This window comes from Cnephaeus nilssonii (genome assembly GCF_951640355.1).
Source record: "Cnephaeus nilssonii genome assembly, chromosome: 5".
Lineage (NCBI taxonomy): Eukaryota > Metazoa > Chordata > Mammalia > Chiroptera > Vespertilionidae > Cnephaeus > Cnephaeus nilssonii.
Window position 1 is genome coordinate 71,182,759 of NC_137076.1, and position 20,798 is coordinate 71,203,556.

Sequence of the window (20,798 nt, forward strand, 5' to 3'; positions counted from 1 at the left end):
TGAACCCTAGCCAAGAAGTTTCCTGGATGCTTCCCTATCCCAAGGGGAAGGTTGGTGGGAGATCTGGACCCATTGCAGGTAGTGTGCCACAGGGTCCTTCCTGTCCGGCTGGCACCCACTCACACCTGCCGCGGGCGGGGCTTCAGCCTCTGCATGCTGACACCCTAACTGCCCTTCCTCCCAGAGCCTGGAGCAGAGAGGACAGTGTACCTTGGCCCCTAACCTCAAGGGCAGGATCCAGCTTCACCTTCAGCTGCCTTCCTTTGCCCTGCAACAGCCACTCACCAGCTGGAAGGGCTTGGCAAGGCTCTTTCCTTACCCTGTTCCCCTCAAGTTAATAGAAGAGGTAGTGCACACTCCACTCACCAAGACCTGAGACAGCCCAAGAGGCCCCATCTTCCAAGTTGTTGCTTGGAGTTTTCTGACTGCCTGAGATAACTGTCAGCTTGGTACCCAGCATCCACTCCCATGGCAGGCAAGACCTGTTAGTGACCTAGGGCTCAGGGGGAGGGGTGACTGGCTACTTCTCATAGCTGCCTTGTGAGTCAATGGTATCACACTCATCTTTCCATTTGGCAAAGTGACCAGGCTGGGACTTGAATCCAGAGCCAATAGCAAAGCTCATGTGGTCTCTGTGGCAATGGGATACCCAGCCCAGAGGCAATGAACAAAATCTTATGGCACAGGGCATGGGTACGTGTGTGGCTGAGGTCACTGGGATTTTATCAAACAACAGGTTTGTTAAAGACTGGGACAGACTTGTGGTTAACAGGCTGTTGCACCTCCCCTCCTCCAAGTCTTTGCACTTTGAATGCTATGGAATGGAATGCTCTCCTAATCCATCTGTCCCCAGCTGAATGTCTCAACTTCTATCTTCAGAAGACCCTTCCTGATGCCCACATGCCTCTGCTACAGCCTAAAGCCCAGGGTTGCCATTGTCTCATCTTTGCCTGGCCACATTCCCTACTTCAAGGGCAAAGCAGAGGGATGGCTCTCCTGCACGGTCACTGGCCCTGGGCCAGGCACACAGCAAGTGTCCAGGTAAGACAGACTGGGCAGGTGTTTCTAAGAGCAACTCCACCTCACTCCCCAGGCTGTTCCAAGTCCACAATTGAGGGCCAGGCCACCTTGGCCTTGGAGGGGATATTGCCAGCTGAGCCTGCCTCTCAAGATCAGGCAAAGCCAGACCCACACCTTGGTGAGGACCCAATTCCCTCAGGCCTCATCCCATTTAGGAAGCTAAGAAACCCAAAGGGTGAGCCCAAAGGCCACCAAGGCCTGAGTGTTTGGAGAGGCTGCCCCAAGGTCACCCTGGGAACTCCTGGCCCTTGCTAGAAGGGTAGCCCCCACCAGGCCCACCTCCAATCCTTCCCACTTTCAGCAGATCCAGGGAAGAAGGACCAGCTGAGCACCAGGAACAAGAAAGAGGCAGGCAGGGGCAGCTGGCCAGCTTTGTGCTGAGACTGTATTCACATAGAGACACGTGGCGGCTTACATTGGACAAAATGAGTAATAAAAATTGGCTTTAAATATGGAAAAACCAGGGTCCTGTAATCCCATGCTACCTCAACACTGGGACCAGGATGGCTATCCAGTCTGGGAAGGGCTGGGTGGGGCCTGGCGTATAGGCACATAGCCTCAGCCTGCCCCCTTCACACACACACACACACACACACACACACACACACAGAGGGAGGGGTGGATTATTGCTGGGCACATGTGTCTATTGTTATGGGAGAAGTCTGGAATGTTTGAGGGTTGGCCAGGGACACCCCCTTTCCCTGCCTGGGATGGGGCATTTCTGCAAGAGGTGTCTTCAGGACAGGGCCCAGCATGAGGGACAAGGTGCCCTGGGAGCTGGAAGGCAGAGACACACCCATCTGGGACAGCCTGGGCAGTGGACTGATGGGTTCCAGAATCAGCCCAATCTCTGTTCATACTTTGGCACATGCCCCAGATCCAGCTCTGACAAGTGCTGAGAAGGGACAGCATTGGGCCCGAGGTGGTGGCCTGAGCCCAGGGCAGCAGAGGCAGGCACGAGTCTCACTCGGAGGTCGGCGGTGGTGAGCACAGTGCTGGGGGCTCAGGGGCCTGAGGAGCCTTGAGTTTGGCAGTGGCCCCTCTGCCAGCTCCAGCGTGGGTCTTCAGAATGCTCTAGTCACTATATACATTCGTACAAATACATAAATACAGAAAGCCCCGAGCTCCACGGACAAGAGCTGAAGGGACGCACCTTTGTCCCAAGGACAGCCTAGGCCTTGCCAAACTCAGCCAGACTACGGGCTGAGGGGCAGAGAACACTGGGGACAGCTCCCGCTGTGTTCCCCAGGCCACAACTTGAGTGGACAATGGGGAGGACCACTGTGCAAAACTGTAAACAGCACTCGAAGTAACTGCTACCGCCAACCGCCGGTCGGGGCCTCGGACTGGGGGCTAGAGGCGGGTGGGGAGCTCTTCTTCACTGTCGCTGCAGTTCCCACAGCAATCCTGGAGGGCGGAGGAGACACGGAGGGAAAGAGGCAGAGCAAGCGCTGTTAGCCACCAGTGCCATCATTGAGTGGGCCATGCTCTGGGGAGGGGACATCCCACGAGGGGCCTGGAGCAGCAGCTCAGGCCACACATTGGTGCCGGGGCTGCCAACTACAGGCTGAAGTAAGGGGGACCAGGTGGAACCCAGGCTTTGCCAGGGCAGGGCCCCATCCAGCCACTCTTCCCTGGGGCAGCTGAAGGCAGAGCATGGGGAAACAGATGGCTAAGCAAGGCTAGCAGCTTGAAGGTGCTGGGGTGCAGGGGACAAAAGCAGTGGGGAGGGAAAGGTGGGGAGCGGGCACCGGACTTCTTTCTCCCACATCTCGCCTCTGCCATGGAAGGACTGCCCGTGGCTCCCCGAGGCCAGGCAGCAAAGCCAACCCACGGGGAGCCTACACTGCTCACCTCTGGAAAGAGAAAAGAGGCCGTGAGCCCAGCCAGAGGTGGGGGACGGGAGGAAATGAGGCCACAGACCCCGGGTACCACTGGCATGGCTGGAGGAGGCCCACTCACAGCACATGCGGGCACTGGCCCGGCCTCCCACCCACCATCCCCTGGAGCAAGGCTGGGGCCCAGGGAGGACACTACTGGGGTTACCTGGCGACTGAAGAGTCTCTGCAGCAGTCCCTTCTTGGGGGGTGCAGGGGGCTGGCCCTTCCAGTCCAGGTCTGGGGGAACTGAGCCATCCAGCCCGAAGACATTCAGCTCCTGGAAGCACTCGGTCTCCACCATCTGCCACAGGACAGGCAGCTGTGAGAACTGCCCCCAAGGCCAACTTCTGGAGCCCCCCCCCCCCGCCCCCCCCGCCCAGCTGGGCAGGTCCCACCTCATTCTGCCAGGGGATAGACACGCTGCCCGTAGCAAACTTCTGGTAGAAGTCCTGGTCCGCGGGTTCCAGCTCCACACCCTTAACCGTGGAGAACTGTTCGATGTCCAGGACATCCTTGCAATAAATGGCCTGGGGCTGCGGGGACAAAGGCAGTGGTCAGATAGGAGCACCACCCATGCATGGGTGGGCAGCTCAGCCCTGAGAACCACTCCAGTCTTAGCCTGGTTGTGCTCTCTGGTTTGGAGTCAGAAACCAGCAACCCATGTACTTCTTAAGCATGGCAGTCCCTTCCCGCTGAGCTCAGTTCCCCTCTGTAAATGGGATCATTCCCCATCCCTGACCAGTTGCTGGTAGCTGACCCACCACAGCCAGTAGCCTCCACATTGCCGGGTGGAACCACTAACAAGTGCCTCCTCCATCTGCACACAGCTTTCTGCACGTGCAGCTGGTGAGGTGAGCAGAAGCTGAATCTCAGCAGGCACCTTCAGCAGGGCACCTGCATGCAGGGCCCAGTGCTGAGTGGTCTGTGTCTTGGGATGTTCAACAGCTTGCTCCATCCCCTACTATTAAGGATATCAATTAAAACATCATCATATAAAACAGTGCAGCTGCTTTGGAAACAGTCTGGCAGTTCCTCAAAGGTTAAACAGCATTACCAGATGAGCCAGCAACTCCATTCCTAGGTACAGAGCCAAGAGAAAAGGAACCTGGGTCCCCACAAAAACGTGTATGTGCGTGTTCGTGGCAGCATTATTCATGACAGCCAAAAAGTGGAAACAACCCTGATGTCTAGAAACTGATGAAGACAAACAAAATGTGGACTATTCATACACTGGAATATTGTTCAGTCATAGAAAAGAACTGAAGTGTGCTATAATACTGATGAAGTTTAAAAAACATGCAAAGGGAAAAAGAAAAGAAAAAAAACATGCAAAGGGAAAGATGCCATTAACAAAGGACCACATAGTGTATAATTTCATTTATATAAAATGTCCAGATTAGGCAAATATAGGGTGTCCCCAAAAACTGTATACACACTTTGAATAATTATTAATTCCAATGGGTTAAATCTGAAAAGAAAAAAAAAATCAATGGAGCTATCAGCTATTAAGTATGTACACATTTTTTTAGCACACCCTGTCTATAGTGAAGAAAGTTAGTGGTTGCCAGGGGGAGGGGAGAATAGGGAATGACTGCTAATGGGTACGAGGTTGTTTTTTTTGGGGGGGATGAAAATGTTCTAAAATTGATTGTGATGATGTTTGTACAATTCTGAATATGCTAAAAACCATTTAATTATATACTTTAAAATGAGTGGATTACATAGTATATGAATTAACTCCCAATAAAGCTGTTAAAAAACAACATTGCTTTTCACCTGCTGCTTCTAAAAAACTAAAGTCCAAGGCACTGATTTTCTAACTTAAAAAAAAAAAAGTATATATTTTTATTGATTTCAGAGAGGAAGGGAGAGGAAGAGAGAGATAGAAACATCAATGATGAGAGAGAATCATTGATCGGCTGCTTCCTGCACACCCTACACTGCGGATTGAGCCCACAACCTGGGCATGTGCCCTGATCAGAATCCAACCATGACCTCCTGCTTCATAGGTTGATGCTCAACCGCTGAGCCACACCGGCTGGGCTGATTTTCTAACTTAGAATAAAAGACTGGGAGCAGTGGGTGGTTTCAAGGTTAAATTAGACGATATGCCTGGGAAGCAGGAGTGGCAGTGCAGCCTGGAGGCAGCTGCTGACGTCAGGCTCAGCCACCCCCAGCAATGCCCACATCACGGGGTGCCAGTGAGGCCTACATGACACAGTCCTTCAGAGGCAGCAGCCCACTAGTGGGTCCCTCACTTCCACTCACCTCCTCTATGGCCCACCCGACACCTCCCATTCCTGCCTCAATGTTCCCCAAAGGCTCCCATCACACTCAGCGGTAGACGCATCTGTCACACTAGCCCCTCATTGCTGTATTAGTTCTTGAAGCTGGTCCCTGCCCCAGGACCTCATTACCTGGCTCAGTCCTTTTCCCTGGAATGCTCACACTATAAATCTTGGCAGGGTTCTCTCCTTCACATATTTTAGGCTTCTGCTTAACTGTCAACTCCTCAGAGACCATCCTGTCTAAAAATACGCCCCCCCCCCATCTTCCTTATCTTCTTTTTAGCCTGCTTTATTCTTTGCTGCTGCACTTCACATTACCTAAAATGTCTTCACTTACTGGTTTATACTGTGGTGTTCTCCCACTAGAACATGAAGGCAGGACTGGGTCCTGTTGACCTCATTATCTCCAAGGTCTGGCACATCTGGGCACTCAAATATTTGTTGAATGAATAAACAATCATGCATCAACCTGGTCTGCCCATCACCTTCCTGCCTCCCCAGTGTTCCTGGTGAACAAGGACACAGGCCTCTCACACATGGGAGGGGAGTAAGCACATGACCTAATTTTGGCCAATCAGAACCTTCCCTGTGACTTCATACAGAGAAGCCTGAATTTAGTGGGAGGGCAGTCAACAGAATGAAGCAGAGCCAAGAGATGGAGTCCTGGCAACACAGCATAAAACCCTGATGTGGGCCCTACGCTGGGACTTTCTGGCCAAATGAACCAACAAACTCCATGTTGGGCATAAGTAAGTCTGAGTTGGGGTTTTGCCATTTGGAGTCTGATAACTCAAGACTATTCCTGCCTGCAGGATGCCTGACCCACTGAGATGTCAGCAAATGGGTGAGATTTTATAAGAGGGAGGGTTCTGCCCACAGATGGAAGGTGAGCACTGCCAGGTGTGGTGGGCACCAGGTGTTATGCCAACCCTAACAGCCCTCCCCCCTGCTGTTAACAGCATCTTGGTTTTCCTTTGGGGAACTGGTCTCCTCCATTAGCAGTGCTTGAGGTAGGCATATGATCCGGTGTGGCCACTGAGGGGCCTCTGAGGAATCAAAGGCTATTAGCGTCAGCCTTAGGCCTTTTATCCTCCCTTTTAGGACTTTTTAAATTATTGGGCAAGAGGTGCTCTTTATCTACTGGAGTGGCTGAGCTGGTAGGATGTGGGTTCGAGCTGCTGAGTCCACCATTGCCATGCCCTGGGAGAGCTACCTGCGAGTAAAGACTGCACCTTGACCAGTTCGCAGGGAGGGAGAGGAAGAGAGACAATTCCTACAACACAGTTGGAACCCAAGATGGGGCTTTTCATTTTTGTGAGCCCAGGGAATTAACTGTTTTGTTGGCTAAGCCATTTGAGTTAGGTTTTCTTACATTCAAATGGAGGGTATCCTGACTCCAGAGCCGCCAGCCCCCACCCTGGCTTGGTCCTGCCTTCATACAGGTGGCACTCACATCAGGCTTGAAGGGGGGCTCCAGTATGCCCGCTCCCAGACGCTTGAAGTTCAGTTTCTTGAAGATGGGGTGCTCCTTCACCTCACAGGCACCACCTCCACGACACCCCAGACGCTCGGCAGGGTCCTTGCAAAGGAGCTGTAGCAGGGGAGGGGTGGTCAGGGTGGCCTTGGGAGAGGTGCCCAGCCCCAGCCCAGGCCTCCCGCGGGCTGCCACACCTGGGAGCAGAGTGAGCGGGCCTGCAGGGAAAATTGATCAGAGTACTCTTCAGCCACCTCCTTCACCAGCCGCTCCACCTCCTCCCGCTTAATCTTCTTTTTCCTCTGCTGGAAGGGCGACTGGCCGGCAATCATCTCGTACAGAAGGCAGCCTAGCGCCCACCAGTCTGGGCTGAAGGTGTACCGTTCGTTCTTCACCACCTCTGGAGCTGGGTGGGTGGCATAGGAGTTAGGGGTAAGAATGAGTTAGGGGTACCCCAGGAAGCCCAGCACATGTCAAGGCAGGGGATCAGCTCGAACACCGCCAATGGCCTGGTGGGGACCATGGTGAGTAGGAGAGCACCTGCAGAGGGCAGGTTTCTAACTTCAAAGAAGTCAGAAATCCGTATTTTTAATGTGAGGCTGTCTGGCTCATTCAATGTTGGCAACCAATTCCAATTGTTTTAAACATAATTTGGAACACACAAACGTAGGCCAAATGAAGCCCGTGTGGCTACCAGTTTGCAACCTATGGATTTAGTATTAGACCGAGGAAAGGAGGAAAGCCACTTGCTGGATGCCTACACTGCCTACAGGGCAGGGTGAGTTGCCTCTACTGCCTCTTCATCTTCGAGGCAACCCCGGCAGGCGGTATGAGGGTCACGGTCAGGGAAAGCGAGGCGGCGAGTGGCTGGCCCAAGGACACACAATAAGCAAGGGGCGGGTAAGAGAACACCTGTAGTTCGGGCTCTGTCTACTGTGTCATGTGGTCCCAGCGGGGAACCCAGGACCTCATCTTGGTCCCTCCCCAGATGGGACTCGGGCTCTGAGTACAGGCAGGTCAGGGGAGTGGAGGGCTGGGGTCATGGACATGGATTTAAGTCCCTTCACTGGTTGCCACCTGCAAGCCCAGCCAATAGGAGCTCAGTAAGTATTTAATAAATGAAGTGGGTTCACACGTAAGTGGGGCCCTGGCTGAGTCTTGACTCCTGATCCATGAAAGAGGGACAATAGCTCTTTCTATTCCCTGAGACACAGGAGACTCCACAGAAGTTGGTGTGTGTGTGTGTGTGTGTGTGTGTCGGGCCCAGGACAGTGAGAGGACTTACCCATGTAGCCCACGGTGCCCACACGGCCTTTGATGGTCTGGCCCTCGGGCACATGCACAGCCAGCCCCAGGTCAGAGATTCGGATGTGACCTGAATGTGGGTGAAAAAGTGAGGAGCCCATGAAGCAGGTGGGCTGGACCCCACCCCACACCACCCTACCTCTGCGGCCCCCCCACCCACCATGGTCATCCAGTAGGATGTTCTCTGGCTTCAGGTCCCTGTGGGGAGAGAAGGGCAGGATCAGATGCTGCTCAGTGTGCCAGGCAGCCAGGCAGGGCTACCCCCTCCCTGTTGGGTCAACTCCTGGGATGTGATGTGCAGCAGGTGTAGGAGCCATTTGTTGCCAGGGTGACAAGAGAGCCTTGCCCTCCACCCGTAGCAACCCCAGCTCGAGGGAGCAGATGAAGGATTTATGGAGCCAGGACTCCTGGGACTCACTAGGCATGTGGACGGCATCTCTCACCTAGGGAAGCTCCCTAGATGTCATCAGTAGCCTTGCTCACCCAGTGTCGAGGGTCCCCCCTCTCCCCCAACCCTTTGGTGGCTGACTCTACCTTAGGGCTGCTCATTCTTTCCCTCCTGGGGCTATTGGGAGACTCCAAGGAAATAATCACCAATAACAGTAAAGGTAGAGCCCTCACTGCCAAGCCCTGTGTATTTTACCAAATCATTTCATTTGGCCCCATAACAACCCACCAGGCAGGAATTATAGCCTCTGCTTTCCAGGAAAGGAAATGGTGTTAGGCGCAGGGAGCAGACTGGCCCAAAGTCACTGAGAAGGGTGACAATGTCGGATTCACCCCCGTGTCAACCAGATCCCAGAGCCTGGGTTCTGAGCCTTTCAAGTCCACCTAATGTGGGCAAGTGCAGAGCCTCCAGCCAGTGCTTCCCTGGACTCAGACACCCACATCTCCCCACCACCTTCACTCGTGCCCAGCCACAGCCCTGGTAGGGAGGCAACGCTCCGCACCTGTACACAATGCGCTCCCGATGCAGGTCCTCCAGGCCACAGCAGATCTCGGCGGCGTAGAAGACGGCCCGTGCCTCTGGGAAGCCAGCCTGGCCCATGTGGTAGATGTGGAACTTGAGGTCACCTCCGTTCATCAGTGTCAGCACCAGGCACAGCGCATCCTTGGTCTCATAGGCATAGGCCAAGCTCACCTGTGGCCCAAGGGACCCAAGCCCTCAGGCAGGAGACACAGGCCACCTGGTGGCGGGGCTGGTGCCAGCCGCCCCAAATATCCTCAGTGCCACTCCTGGGGGCCCACGCTGCTTCCCAGGCCTGGTATCAACACCCCAAAACCTGCCCTTCCCAGGCATCTCCAAGAATGGGAGGCAGTGCCTGGAGGGAATGAGGGGTGGGCTGAGGGGAAAAGATCAGCCTGGCGAGTGGGGAGGGCAAGCACATGGCCAGGGGGCAGGGCTGGGTCTCCTGTCTGTACTTACTACAAACCTACTGTTCACTTTCTCCAGGATCTGCTTCTCATTGAGTGCCATGGCCTCCCCTTTCCGCTTCTTGATGCGCTTCTTCTCCAGCTTCTTGCAGGCGTACATCTTGCCTGTTGCCCGTACCTGGCAGGCGCACACCTAATAGCCAGGGTAGATGAGGCAAATGGGAACAAGCCGTGCTCTTGCTGGGGGTACAGAGGTTTGGGGGGCGGGGAGGAGGGCTTGTCCAGGACCCACCCTACCCCACAACTACATGGTTCTGGCTTAGCCACTCACCTCCCCAAAGCCACCTTTGCCCAGGACTCGGTACTGCCTGAAGGTGTTTTTGGTCACTGGCTGCCTGTGGGAAAGGATTTGGGGAGCAAATGACTGAGCAGGGGTCCAAGGCCCATGACAGCCCCAACAACCTGGCCTGCCCTGGCCCCGCCTTCGAGGCGCTCACCTTTCCAGCCACTTCCACTGCAGAAAACGGTTGAAGTAGATGCTGTCGAGGTAGTCGGCAAAAGGGGCCACACTCAGGTACTCATGGGTCAGCCTATTGAGAAGGCCCAGCCCATTGGTCAGCCCGACACCCCAGGTTCTCAGTTTGATGGACCAGTCCCCCTGTTACATGCATGCTCAGCCTAAAAGGCAGCATGCTCAGCCTAAAAGGCAGCATCCTCAGCCAACCCTCCTACTAACCCACTAGGACAGAGACACACCCGTGCTGAAGTCGAGGGATGCTACAGAGAGGGGCGGCAACCTGCCCCAGGTCACACAGCATGGCAAGGCTGGATGAGAGGCTGAGCAGCCGAGCTGTTCACAGTCTTCCAGGCCCACAGAAGCCCCTCCTCAGGACAAAACGTTAGGCCTGTGGGAGGGAGAGGCTTACCGGGTTAGCTCCTGGAAGAGGTCTTTGCAGGGCCCCTTCTCCAGCTGCTGGGCACAGTTAGTCACCAGTTGCTGAGGGACCTCAGGAATGAGGTCAGGACCCTGAGGACAGGCCACAGACAGGTCAGTGAACGGACTCCCTTGGCCAGCTGCTCACTCCTAGGGCAGAGATGGCAGATATCTCGGGCCAGTGCTAGGAGTAGCTGCAAGCTGGTGGTGTCCTGGCCTGTCTGATTACTGAACTCAGTTCCTGCTTCTACATTAGAGGCAAGGAGAAGCAGAGCTGCTGGCAGGCTGTCTGTCCCCCCTCCTAGGCTCTGTGCCCACGGTGCTGCCTGGTGAGCCTGGAGCAGCTCCAGGGCATCTCTGCCCAGGTGGTGACCACTCCTCTCCCCATCACTGAGCTCTGCCCGCTGCCGTCATCCCTCCATCACTGCTCACTCACCGTGTGGCTCAGAAAATTCTGCATTAGCCTCTGCCCACATGCCTTCCTCTTCTCATCAGGAGTCACTTCATACTCAGCCTGCAGGGTGGAAGGTGGAGAGGCTTGAGGTCTGGGGGAAGTAACAGGCGTGGGCACCAGAGCACACAGGGTCTGGGACCTCTGTCTACCCTGGGTGTTGGGCTGGGCTTTGGGCTAAGCAGCACTCACCACCTCATCCAGGAAGGCAATGCAGCGGGTCAGCTCAGGCCTCGTGGTGCAGAACTCTCGGAACAGCAGGCGCCCAATGGGCTGCCGCTCACAAAGGTTGTGGTAGTCACGCTCTGCAGGCAGAGGTGGGAGCTGCTGGGTTCTGGACCTGGAGCTGGCCAGTGGGGCATTCCTGTCCACACCACCAGGTCCTGGGTCCCATCGACAGCTTCCAGCCCTGAAGTATGGCACCCATTTTCTCCTTTAGAACCTCTACTATATCATAGCTTGGGACTCTGAGGCCCAGAAAGGCTAAGTGATTAGTTCAAGGTCACACAGCCAGGAGTGTGGCTCTAGAACCGGGCCCTCACCTCCCCCACTGTCTCCTGGTTCACACCACTCCGCATTCGTCACAGTGCTGGGGTTGGGTGTGGTCTGAGGTTCCGGCCAGGCCCAGGCTGGGCCCACACCTGCAGCCTGCCTGGCGAAAGTACGGGAGGAAGCTGTGGCTTCCGTTGAGCTCCAGGCTAGATCTCCTTTACAGGCAGTGGAAGCAGCTACAATATACTCCTTGCCCACATGTGGGTTGTCAGTGGGGGCCTGGGCAACCTGGAGTGCTGCTCAGACCTGGGGCCTCAGCCAAGATAAGCAGGAACTGGGGTTCTGGGCCCTTCTGGTCAAGACTTTGCTGAGCCCCCTAGGCCCAGACTGGGTAAGGCTCCCAACAAAGTCCATCTGTGGGCTGGCTCAGCCTCTACTACAGCCTCTGGCCCCTGAGCTCTGCTCCTAGGCCCAGCCCTTTCTTCCCCTGCTTTTCTCATCCTGCCCCAAATCTGACCCTGCCCTACTCCCCACTCACCCCACCCGCCCCCTGCTGTTCTGTTTGCTCTCTGCCCTCACCCATCACAAGCCGAGGAACTGAAACTGAGGTGGGTGGTGTAGCCTAAATCTGCTCCCTGGACCCCCCCCGCCCCCAACCTTGCCCGTCTGCCCCAGGGTAAGGTCTCAGGGGAGGCTCCCTGACACCAGCAGGGCACCCTTGCCTCAGCACCCCGGTCTCCACCCAGGCCTCACCGAGGCTGAGCCGCAGCTCTTCGCACTGGCTGATGTGGGGGAACTGCAGCATCTGTCGCCATTTCTTGCTTTTGCCTTTGCGATTCCCGCCACCACCTGTGGGAGCGAACAGGCGCTGAGTCTGGCCACCACCATGCCTCCCCTCCACTCTCCGTGTGGTCCAGAGGCCTTCAGGGCCCAGCCTGGGCACAGCTCACTAATGGAGGCTTGTCGAGGCCTTCCTTCTACAACTCCAACATATCCTCACTGGGTTTCCGGACATACATGGTCCCATCCATCCTCCTGCCAGGGGCCCTGGGCTGGAAGAGCCAAAAGGGCCGTAAGACCAGGATGCTGGGGAAGGGTGGGGTTTCTGGGCAGCCTCGGCAAGTCTCAGCTGCTACCTACCAGGTAGTTTCTCAGGTTTCTGAAGAAAACAGAAAAGAACTTGACAATGGCGGGAACCATGTAAGTCAACACCCAAAAGGGGGAGATTCCAGGAAATATGCCTGAGAGTTGCCAGAGCCAGAGGGCAGCCTGAGTCACCGGGCCCTGTATCAGGGCTATAAGAGACTCAAATAAGGTGGCAGCAGAAGGGCTGGCACTCAGGATGCCCACCCCTGCACACAAGGGCTTCCCTGGCCCTGATTCCCTGCCTCATTTCACCTAGGTGACCGCCCAACTGCAGCTACGGAGACCAAGGTAGCAGCTCAAATGCCTACAAAGCTAGACAGATATGGTTAATGTGGACCAGATGGGAGACAACAGGGAGTGGTGGAGAGTGTGGTGAACTGACCTAGTTGTGCCCCTTCTAATAGAGGCAGTTGCAGCACAACTCCAGCTGTTGCTTGGTTTCTGCTAGGCAGGAATGCTGGCTCAGTGAGGCCAGCTCTGGGAATCCAGACTGTTACATGAAATACTACAGGCCTGGTGCACAAAATTCGTGCATGGGGGGCGGGGGAGGGTTCCCTCAGCCCAGCCTGCACCCTCTCCAATCTGGGAACCCTCGGGGGATGTCCCACTGCCAGTTTAGGCCCGATCCCTGGACATCCCTCTCACAATCTGGGACTGCTGGCTCCTAACTGCTCACCTGCCTGCCTGCCTGATCGCCCCTTACTGCCCACTGCCCGCCGGCCTGGTCGCCCCCAACGTCCCCCCCTGCTGGCCTGGTTGCCCCCAACTGCCCCCCTGCTTGTCCCCAACTGCCCCCTCCCACCAGCCTGGTTGCCCCCAACTGCCCCACCCACCGGCATGGTCATCCCCAATTGCCCCCCCACTGCCAGCCTGGTTGCCCCATGCAGCCTGCTGTTAAGTTGTTTGGTCATCCCTCACTAACCCCCCTGCTGGCCTGGTCGCCCCACGTAGCCTGCTGTTCTGTCGTCCATCCGGTTGTTTTGGTTGTGACAGCCCCTGGCTTTTTATATATTAGGATTGGTTCCTATTTTTTTAAATACTACTTCAGCCAAATAAAACATGTTAAGAGAGCTAGCCAGATGTGGCCTGTGGGCCATGAGGTTGAGAATAGTGGAAGGGGCCTGAGTCTTGGAGACCTTGGTTGGAATCTCCAATTCACACTTTAGGCCCATCACTTGCCCACTATTAACCTCAATTTCTCCATGTGTACTTTGGGTCCTAAGCCACTTCCGGAGGTGTTGTGAGGGTGACTGGGAGAGTCTGTGTCCAACACCAGTAGGGCTGTGACAAGAGGTGGGCCCCAGCTCCAAGTCAATGGCAATCTCAAGCTACCACTTTCCCTTGCCTGGCCTCAGTTTCCCCCCTGGTTTACCCAGTCTTATCTCCATCTGGCCTTGCTGAAGGCAGGTGGTGCAAGGAGAAGGGGCTGCCTTGAGGGAGGAAGCAGGGCTGGGTCCCTCAGTGTGCTCCCTGACCCAAGCTGACCAGAGGAGGAAGTGTTGCAGGGCACCCATTGGGAAACCCACTAGCAGCCCTCCTACAGCCCACACCCAGTATATCCCAGGCATTGCTCCATTGTGAGTAAGCAACAGACCCCCACACCCCAACCCAGGCAAGGCCTCCCTAGAAGGGGAACTCCTCCCCCACCCCCGCAGGTCCCTCGCCCAACCCTCCATCCGCCTGCCTCCCCATCAGTTACTTCCTCCTCCCTCCCCTCCTCCCAGCCACATTAAGACAGCAGCACAGAGTCACAGGCAAATATCCTGTCCTGGAACTGCCACCAGTCAGTGGGGCTCCTCCCCGCCCCAGCTTGGTCACCTCCCTGTGTCTCTGGGCACCTGGAAAAGGAAGGACTAAGCGAGGCCTCACATCCCCAGAGCTGTCCCACTTCATCCTCTCAGCAGCTCGGCCAGACCTGGCCCAATTTCATAAGAAAACCAAGACCCTGGAATGAACCATTGTGTTCAAGATCACAAAACCTAGAGGTACCAGAGGCAGGATTGGAACCCATATCCTTGGGGTCACAACCCAAGCTCCTTTTCCACCCCAAATATGTCAGATATTTATTAGGTGTCAACTGAATATATACACCAAGGGCTCCCAAACCACTTGGGAAGCTGGCAAAGACCCAGCCCCAAGCTGTCAGCCAGCTCATGAAGGGATTCTGATGCAGCCAGTCCACGGGCCAGGGTTCAGGACTCAGACAATTGGGATTTCCTTTAGTTTTCATGTCCTGTTCCCAACCATTCCACAAAAAAAGGTTACTAAAGTTCAGAGAAGAGACTTGTCTAGAGCCAGGTAGGTGGGGGAGACAAAGCCAGGTGGGGTGAGGGTTCCCCAGCGGAGGCATGGGTCCCGGGTCTGGCCAAATCCCTACACCTCACCCACCGCCTAAAGAAGCCTATCTGATGATGCACATACTCTCTGGCCAGGCAAGACAGTGTTCTCAGCAGCCTGAGGCCTGAACTGGCTACAGCAAGAGGAGGGAGGCCAGGCCAGGCTCTCCTCACCCCTCCTCCCTGGCTTGCTGGATGACGAGGCAGAACAGAATCGGCAGATGCCCCCAGAGGCTGGGAGGAAGGCCCAGCCCCGGACTCGATAAGGGGCAGGAGATAAGGAAGGCTCTGGGCACTAAGGACCCAGCCTGCCATGCCTATTTCCAGGCAGCACCTCCCTGGGGTCAATACCCATTGGGCAGGCAGAAGGTACCGGATGCTGTGCCAGCTGGGGCTCCTCTGGGCTTCCTACAAACGGTATTGGGGGCATCCTGTATCCTAAGCCTGGGTCAACCAGTCTTACTATATAACCTGGAGGATAGTCGCTGCAAAAGGGGCACAGAGGTGAAGCAGACTCCTCTTTCAGGACACTTTCAGCCTGGAAGCTCAGCGAAGGGTGGAAAAACTGTCATGACCTCCCTGTCCTAGAGTTCCAAAAAGAAGGGTCTTGTACAGTGCTGGCTGCCAGCACCCTGGACAGGACACAGCACAAAGGGCGGTGTTTGGTGATTATGTTACCAAGGTGGACAATAGCAGAGGAGGGGCAGACTAAGCACCAGGCAGGGAGGGTCAGGTTTGGTCCTTCTGTGTCTCCCAGGACCCTCTAGAGCAGGTGTCTGCTAACCTCTTGGGTGGGAGCCACGAGGAGCTCGGCACACACTTGGTTCACCAGACCAGCTCCCTCTGCCAGGCCTTGCTCTTACAGTCCTGCCTGCCCAGTATGCTCTCTTCTTTCAAAGCTGCCTCCCACTGATTTCTGTGCTTGTTTGCCCCAGTAGCCTGTGTGCTTCCTGAAGGCAAAAATCGTGACCCTTTCACCTCTGTCCCCAGTGTCATCAGGTGCTGAACAAGTGGCAGTCATATTGGTAGCATACGTGACTAGCAGCTTCCCCAAGTCCAATGGCGGTTCATTCATTCTCCAAACCTTGACCCTGCATCAACTTTGTGCCGGTCCAGGCGGTGCGCAGAACCTGAGCCCTGGGCACGTGGGGGTAGGCTGCCCTTTTCTGGGGCATCTTCTCATCTCTCACCTGGGAGAGGCCCCAGAGAAGCTCTCCTGGGTCTGAGGTCCCACCCTTCCCTCTTCCTTCCGCTTGGTACACCAGACCGGCTCATTCACCCCTCATTTTCCCCCCGCCGCGAGGGCGGTGGCCTGCCCCCCGCCCCTTCCTGGGCCCGAGCTCCCCGGGGCAGGTGCGGAGGAGGAGGACGCGGGGCCGGAAAGACTCGTGTCTGCGCGGGGTGAGGGGCGCGAAGCGCGCTGCCCTAGGGGATGGGGTGGCGGGGTCGCCCCACCGAGCTCAGAGGCCGCGCGCCCGCTTTCTTCGCACCCGGCCGCCCGCCCGGCCGCCTCACCTTCCCGGGCCTTGAGTAGCACCGTGTTCGCTACGATGTTTTCGAGCTCCATGGGCTGCGGCGCCGCCGGCCCGCGCCACCGGCCGGGATCGCGCGCGGGAGCCGGGGCCGGATGGCGATCGGCGCGGCTCGGCTCGGCTCGGCTCGCAGTGACCGCACCGCGGCCTCCCGGGCCTCCCCGGCCGCCGCCGCCCGCCGCGCACTCTCCGCCCCTCCGGGGGCCACCCCGGCGCCGGCCCGCCCCGCCCCGCCCCACCCTCTGTTTACTTTACTCGGCCAATAACCGGGAGGGCGCTCCCCGCGCCGTCTCTCCATTGGACAGCCTCTGCGTCTTCCCCCGCCCCCGAGCCAGGGATTCGCTCCAAGGAGCAGGAGGCGGGACTTATACGTCACCCCTTCCTCCGTGGTTTGCGGTGGGGTTCGGCCCCTAGGTTCGAATTTCTGCGCTTTCGTAGGTTGCCGAACTGCCAATTAGGGCCGAGCCTCCGCTGGGACAACGGCGGTGGGTCCTCTGGGTCACGCCCCGGAGGCCGGATGTTCAGTTGTTCTCAGCCACGCACTCTGATTGGGCCAGCAGGTGGGGGTGTGGCCCGGGTCCCGCGGCCAGCCGAGGCTTTGCTAGGGTTTGTAGGGGATACACACTGGGTATTCGGGGCCCCCCGGGCCGCGAGCCGCTTTGGGCTGTAGTCCGGTCGTATTCCTTTGGGTTGGCCCATCCTGGAAGGCGCACCTAGGAAGCGAGGAGAGGCCCAGAGGCGGCTGCAGGCCTCCCCAGCGGCTCCCCGGCCTCCGGCTCGACGCCGCGGGCACCCCCGCCCCGCCCCCGCTGCAGGATGTTGTGATTTCTCTCCACCCACAGGGCCTCGCCCGCCCTCGGCCTCTGCCGCCTTATAAGGCAGCGCTACCACCCCGAGACGTTGGGATGAGCTCACACCCATTTCACAGGTGCGGAGCTGAGGCGCCACAGGCCCAGTGGCTGGCTCCCGGCCGAAGACTAGTGAGAAAGAAAGGCCGAAACTTTACAGCTATTCAACACTGTCTAGTTCAACGTCCTACTCCCTCCACCCCCACTTCACACACCAGGAAACGGAGGCTTGCCCAAACTCAGCGAGTAAGGGAGAACCAGATTCAACTGGGCTTCTGTTACCTATCCATTCATTCATCCCAAAGTGCAGAGCATCCGCTTTGTGTCCGGCACCGAGCCAGGCGCTGGGGCATACAGTGGTGTCAGCGAGAGAGCCAAGCTCCCTGCTTACATGCTGGAAGAAGGATAAAGATGAAAATCCAATAAATAAGTAGGATGGTCTCAGAGAGTGGTAAGTGCTATTAAGACTGAAAATTAATAAAAACCCTCACTTGAAATGGAGTCCAGAAGGGGGAGCCCTTTTGCACTACCACTAGAGGTTAATTACAGACCCCAAAATGAAAACAATTAGGAACCTCAACAGGAAGAGACACACCTTGCCAGTTGATATTACTTTACTACTCCAGCAGGAAGATTCCCTTTCTTACCCCGAACTCTCCCTTTTCTCTCTTTAAAAGAAAGCAGACGGTATTTATTTATTTATTTATTTATTTATTTATTTTTAAGTAAATGCTCTTTTTTTCCCTTAAATAAATTTTTACTGATTTCAGAGAGGAAGGGAGAAGGAGAAACAGAAACATCCACGATGAGAGAGAATCATAGATCAGCTGCCTCCTCCATGCCCCACACTGAGGATGGAGCCCACAACCCCAGGCACGTACCCTGACGGGAAATCAAACCATGACCTCCTGGTTCATAGGTCAACGCTCAACCCCTGAGCCATGCTGGCTGGGCGTGGACTTTCTTTTAAAACAACTTCTCTCAATTTCCTTCTTTTTCTCTATGAAATAATGTTCCTCTCCTTTGCTTTTTGAACTTGCCTATGGTTTTGCTATAGCATGCTTGTCTTGAATTGCAAATCTCTGCTATTCCCGAATAAACTCCCTTTTTTGGTAGAATAACTGGCTGTTTTATTTTTTAGGACAACAAGACAAGAAAGAGTGAGTGAAGGGAAGTGGTCTCAGCGTATGACATTTGAGCGGATCCAATCACACAAAGATCTGGGGCAACAGAGTTCCAAGCAGAGGGTCCTGAGCCTGGAGCCAGTGGGATGTGCTCAGGGAAGCGGAAGGCCTGTGTCGTTTCAGGGCCCAGGGGTCTGGCATGAGATGAAGGAACATGGCCAGGCATTTGTTTTTCTTACGTGAAATGTGAAGCCTTTGAAAGGATGATTTCTATTTTAAAAGATCACTCTAGCTAGTGGACATTCAGGGGGCAAGAGAGGGGAAGCAGAGAGAGCAGTTGGGAGGCTACAGAATTCCAGCAGGGAGAGGATGGCAGCTTGGACCAAGAGGATGGCAGTGGATAGGTAGCAGCAGTGTTCAACCTTTTTCATCTCATGGCACACATAAACTCATTACTAAAATTCTGTGGCACACCAGAAATTACATTTTTTTGCCAATATGACAAAAAAAAATAGGTATAATTTTTATTCATTCACCCCGATGGCTATTGTTGCATTGGCTGTTGTCAGTCTAAGGGAAAAGAGGTCAGTGCCCCTGACTAAATAGGAACTTCATGTTTCAAACATTCTTGCGGCACACCGGTTGAAAATTGCTGATATGGAGAAAAGTACATGGACCTAGGACACATTTGGAAGTACAGGTAAGTACCCGGAAGGAGGGAAACCCATCTCGTAGGACAAAGGGCAAGTACCTCATCCAGTGAAGGCTGTTGTGTCCAAATGAGACCTGAGAGTTGAGTGAGAATGTGCAGGTTTCAGAGGTGACTGGTAACTGGAGTGGGGAGGGAAAGAGCCTTCTGGACCAAGGGCCAGCACATATTCAAAGCTCTGTGGAGGTAGACAGTAAGGGCGCATGCATGTGGCCCCTGAGGGCTGAGCACTGGGCTAGAGTTTCACGTGCACATTGTACTGGGCATGGCGGCCAAGAACTGAGTCCAGGCTTTGGAGGGGCCTGGATCACGGAGGTCTTTGGAAGCCTCGTAGAGTTTGTGCTTCACTTTGAGGGTAGCAGGAGCTGTCAAGAATGTTTTAAGCCAGGGAGAAGCTCTGTGATCAGATTTGCTTACTCTGTGCCACACAGTGGAGGAACTGCTAGGAGTAGGAATCAAGGGTTGGGAGAGAGGGGCTCAGCTGCCTTGTGAGCACCTGTTGTTTTGGTTGCCCGGCATCCGAACACCCCTCCTCTTTAGGAGGAAACCTATGAAATGCAAAGACAGGCCCTGCGTTCCACTATGGAAATCAAAGGGGAGGCAGAATCTCCTCTTTAAGGCTTCTCATAGCTGGCACGTTTCCAATGTTTCCAAATCGGTATTTGTATCCAATTCTAGTGATTAACGTAAAACATCAGAGGGACCATTTAGGATTCATTATGGAGGTAGAGGAAAGGGAGGGGCAGGTGTTTAGGCAGGCTCTTTCTGGAGTGTGGGGACTCAATAAGGACCAGGAACATCCAATCAGTTCCTTGTCTGCCTGTTACCCAGAATAGTCTTCCTTGTTTGCAGCCAAGTATCCTGAGTAAGACAGGTGGGAGGCTTTTTTGTTGTTAATCCTCACCAGAGGATATTTTTTCCATAGATTTTTAGAGAGTGGAAAAGAGGGAAGGGGGCCAGGGGGAGAGAGAGAGAGGAAAACATGGATGTGAGAGAGACACATTGATTGGTTGCCTCCCGCACACGTCCAGACCAGGGCTGGGGATTGAACCTGCAACACAGGTATGTGCCCTTGACCGGGAATTGAACCCAAGACCCTGACCCTTCCATGCACGGGCCGACACTCTAACCACTGAGCACCACTGGCCAGGGCAGGAGGCCTTTCAGGATAAACCATTAGAAAGAGGAATGAGGGTGCTCTGGGCTGGGGCAGTGAGCAGGAGGTGCCACAAACAAGTGGCCAGATTGAGAGCAATCATGGAGCTGGTATAAGCAGGACTTGGTGGTGGATAGGGGTGAAGAGGGGACAGTGTCATGCATAACAGGTTCTTTATTTTTTTTAAATATATATTTTATTGATTTTTTACAGAGAGGAATGGAGAGGGATAGAGAGTCAGAAATATCCATCAGCTGCCTCCTGCACACCCCCTGCTGGGGATGTGCCCGCAACCAAGGCACATGCCCCTGACCTGAATCGAACCTGGGACCCTTCAGTCCACAGGCCGACGCTCCATCCACTGAGCCAAACCGGCCAGGGCAACTCTCAGGTTTTTGCTCTTCAACCCATTCTCTACCTACAGCCAAAGTGATTTTTTTAAAAGGGGAAGTTGCCACCCACCATCTGAGATATGCATTTCTAGGAATTTATCCTACAAACATAATTGCACGCAAGCAAAATAAGAAATGAATTTTCAAGGTTATTCCTTGCAGCATTGTCCGAAAAGATGAACTATGCTAATTATCCTTGGGTACCAAATTACTTTATTTGAAGGAATGGTAGACGTGAAAGAACATAAGTAGATGATTTGGTACAACTTATAGAAGA

At 55.0% G+C, this 20,798-nt stretch overlaps 1 protein-coding gene across 5 annotated transcripts; it reads right to left on the reverse strand.

Annotated features, from left to right (window-relative positions):
* Nucleotides 1-1,399: 1,399 nt before the first annotated feature.
* Nucleotides 1,400-16,477, reverse strand: GRK6 (G protein-coupled receptor kinase 6). 5 transcript variants are annotated; one of them, XM_079772588.1, is made up of 16 exons: nt 16,276-16,477; nt 12,032-12,127; nt 10,979-11,091; nt 10,772-10,849; nt 10,328-10,428; nt 9,899-9,991; nt 9,733-9,796; nt 9,454-9,594; nt 8,978-9,168; nt 8,188-8,225; nt 8,008-8,097; nt 6,920-7,128; nt 6,702-6,839; nt 3,356-3,493; nt 3,127-3,261; nt 1,417-2,487 (listed from the first exon to the last, which is right to left on the reverse strand). In XM_079772588.1, exons 1-16 carry the CDS (start codon nt 16,325-16,327, stop codon nt 2,434-2,436), a joined length of 1,731 nt encoding a protein of 576 aa, XP_079628714.1. In that variant the 5' UTR covers nt 16,328-16,477; the 3' UTR covers nt 1,417-2,433. The 5 variants fall into 5 exon arrangements, with proteins under 5 accessions (XP_079628716.1, XP_079628713.1, XP_079628712.1 ...); XM_079772589.1 differs by lacking the exon at nt 1,417-2,487 and adding an exon at nt 2,794-2,936; XM_079772586.1 differs by having other exon boundaries at nt 1,406-3,261.
* Nucleotides 16,478-20,798: the final 4,321 nt, after the last annotated feature.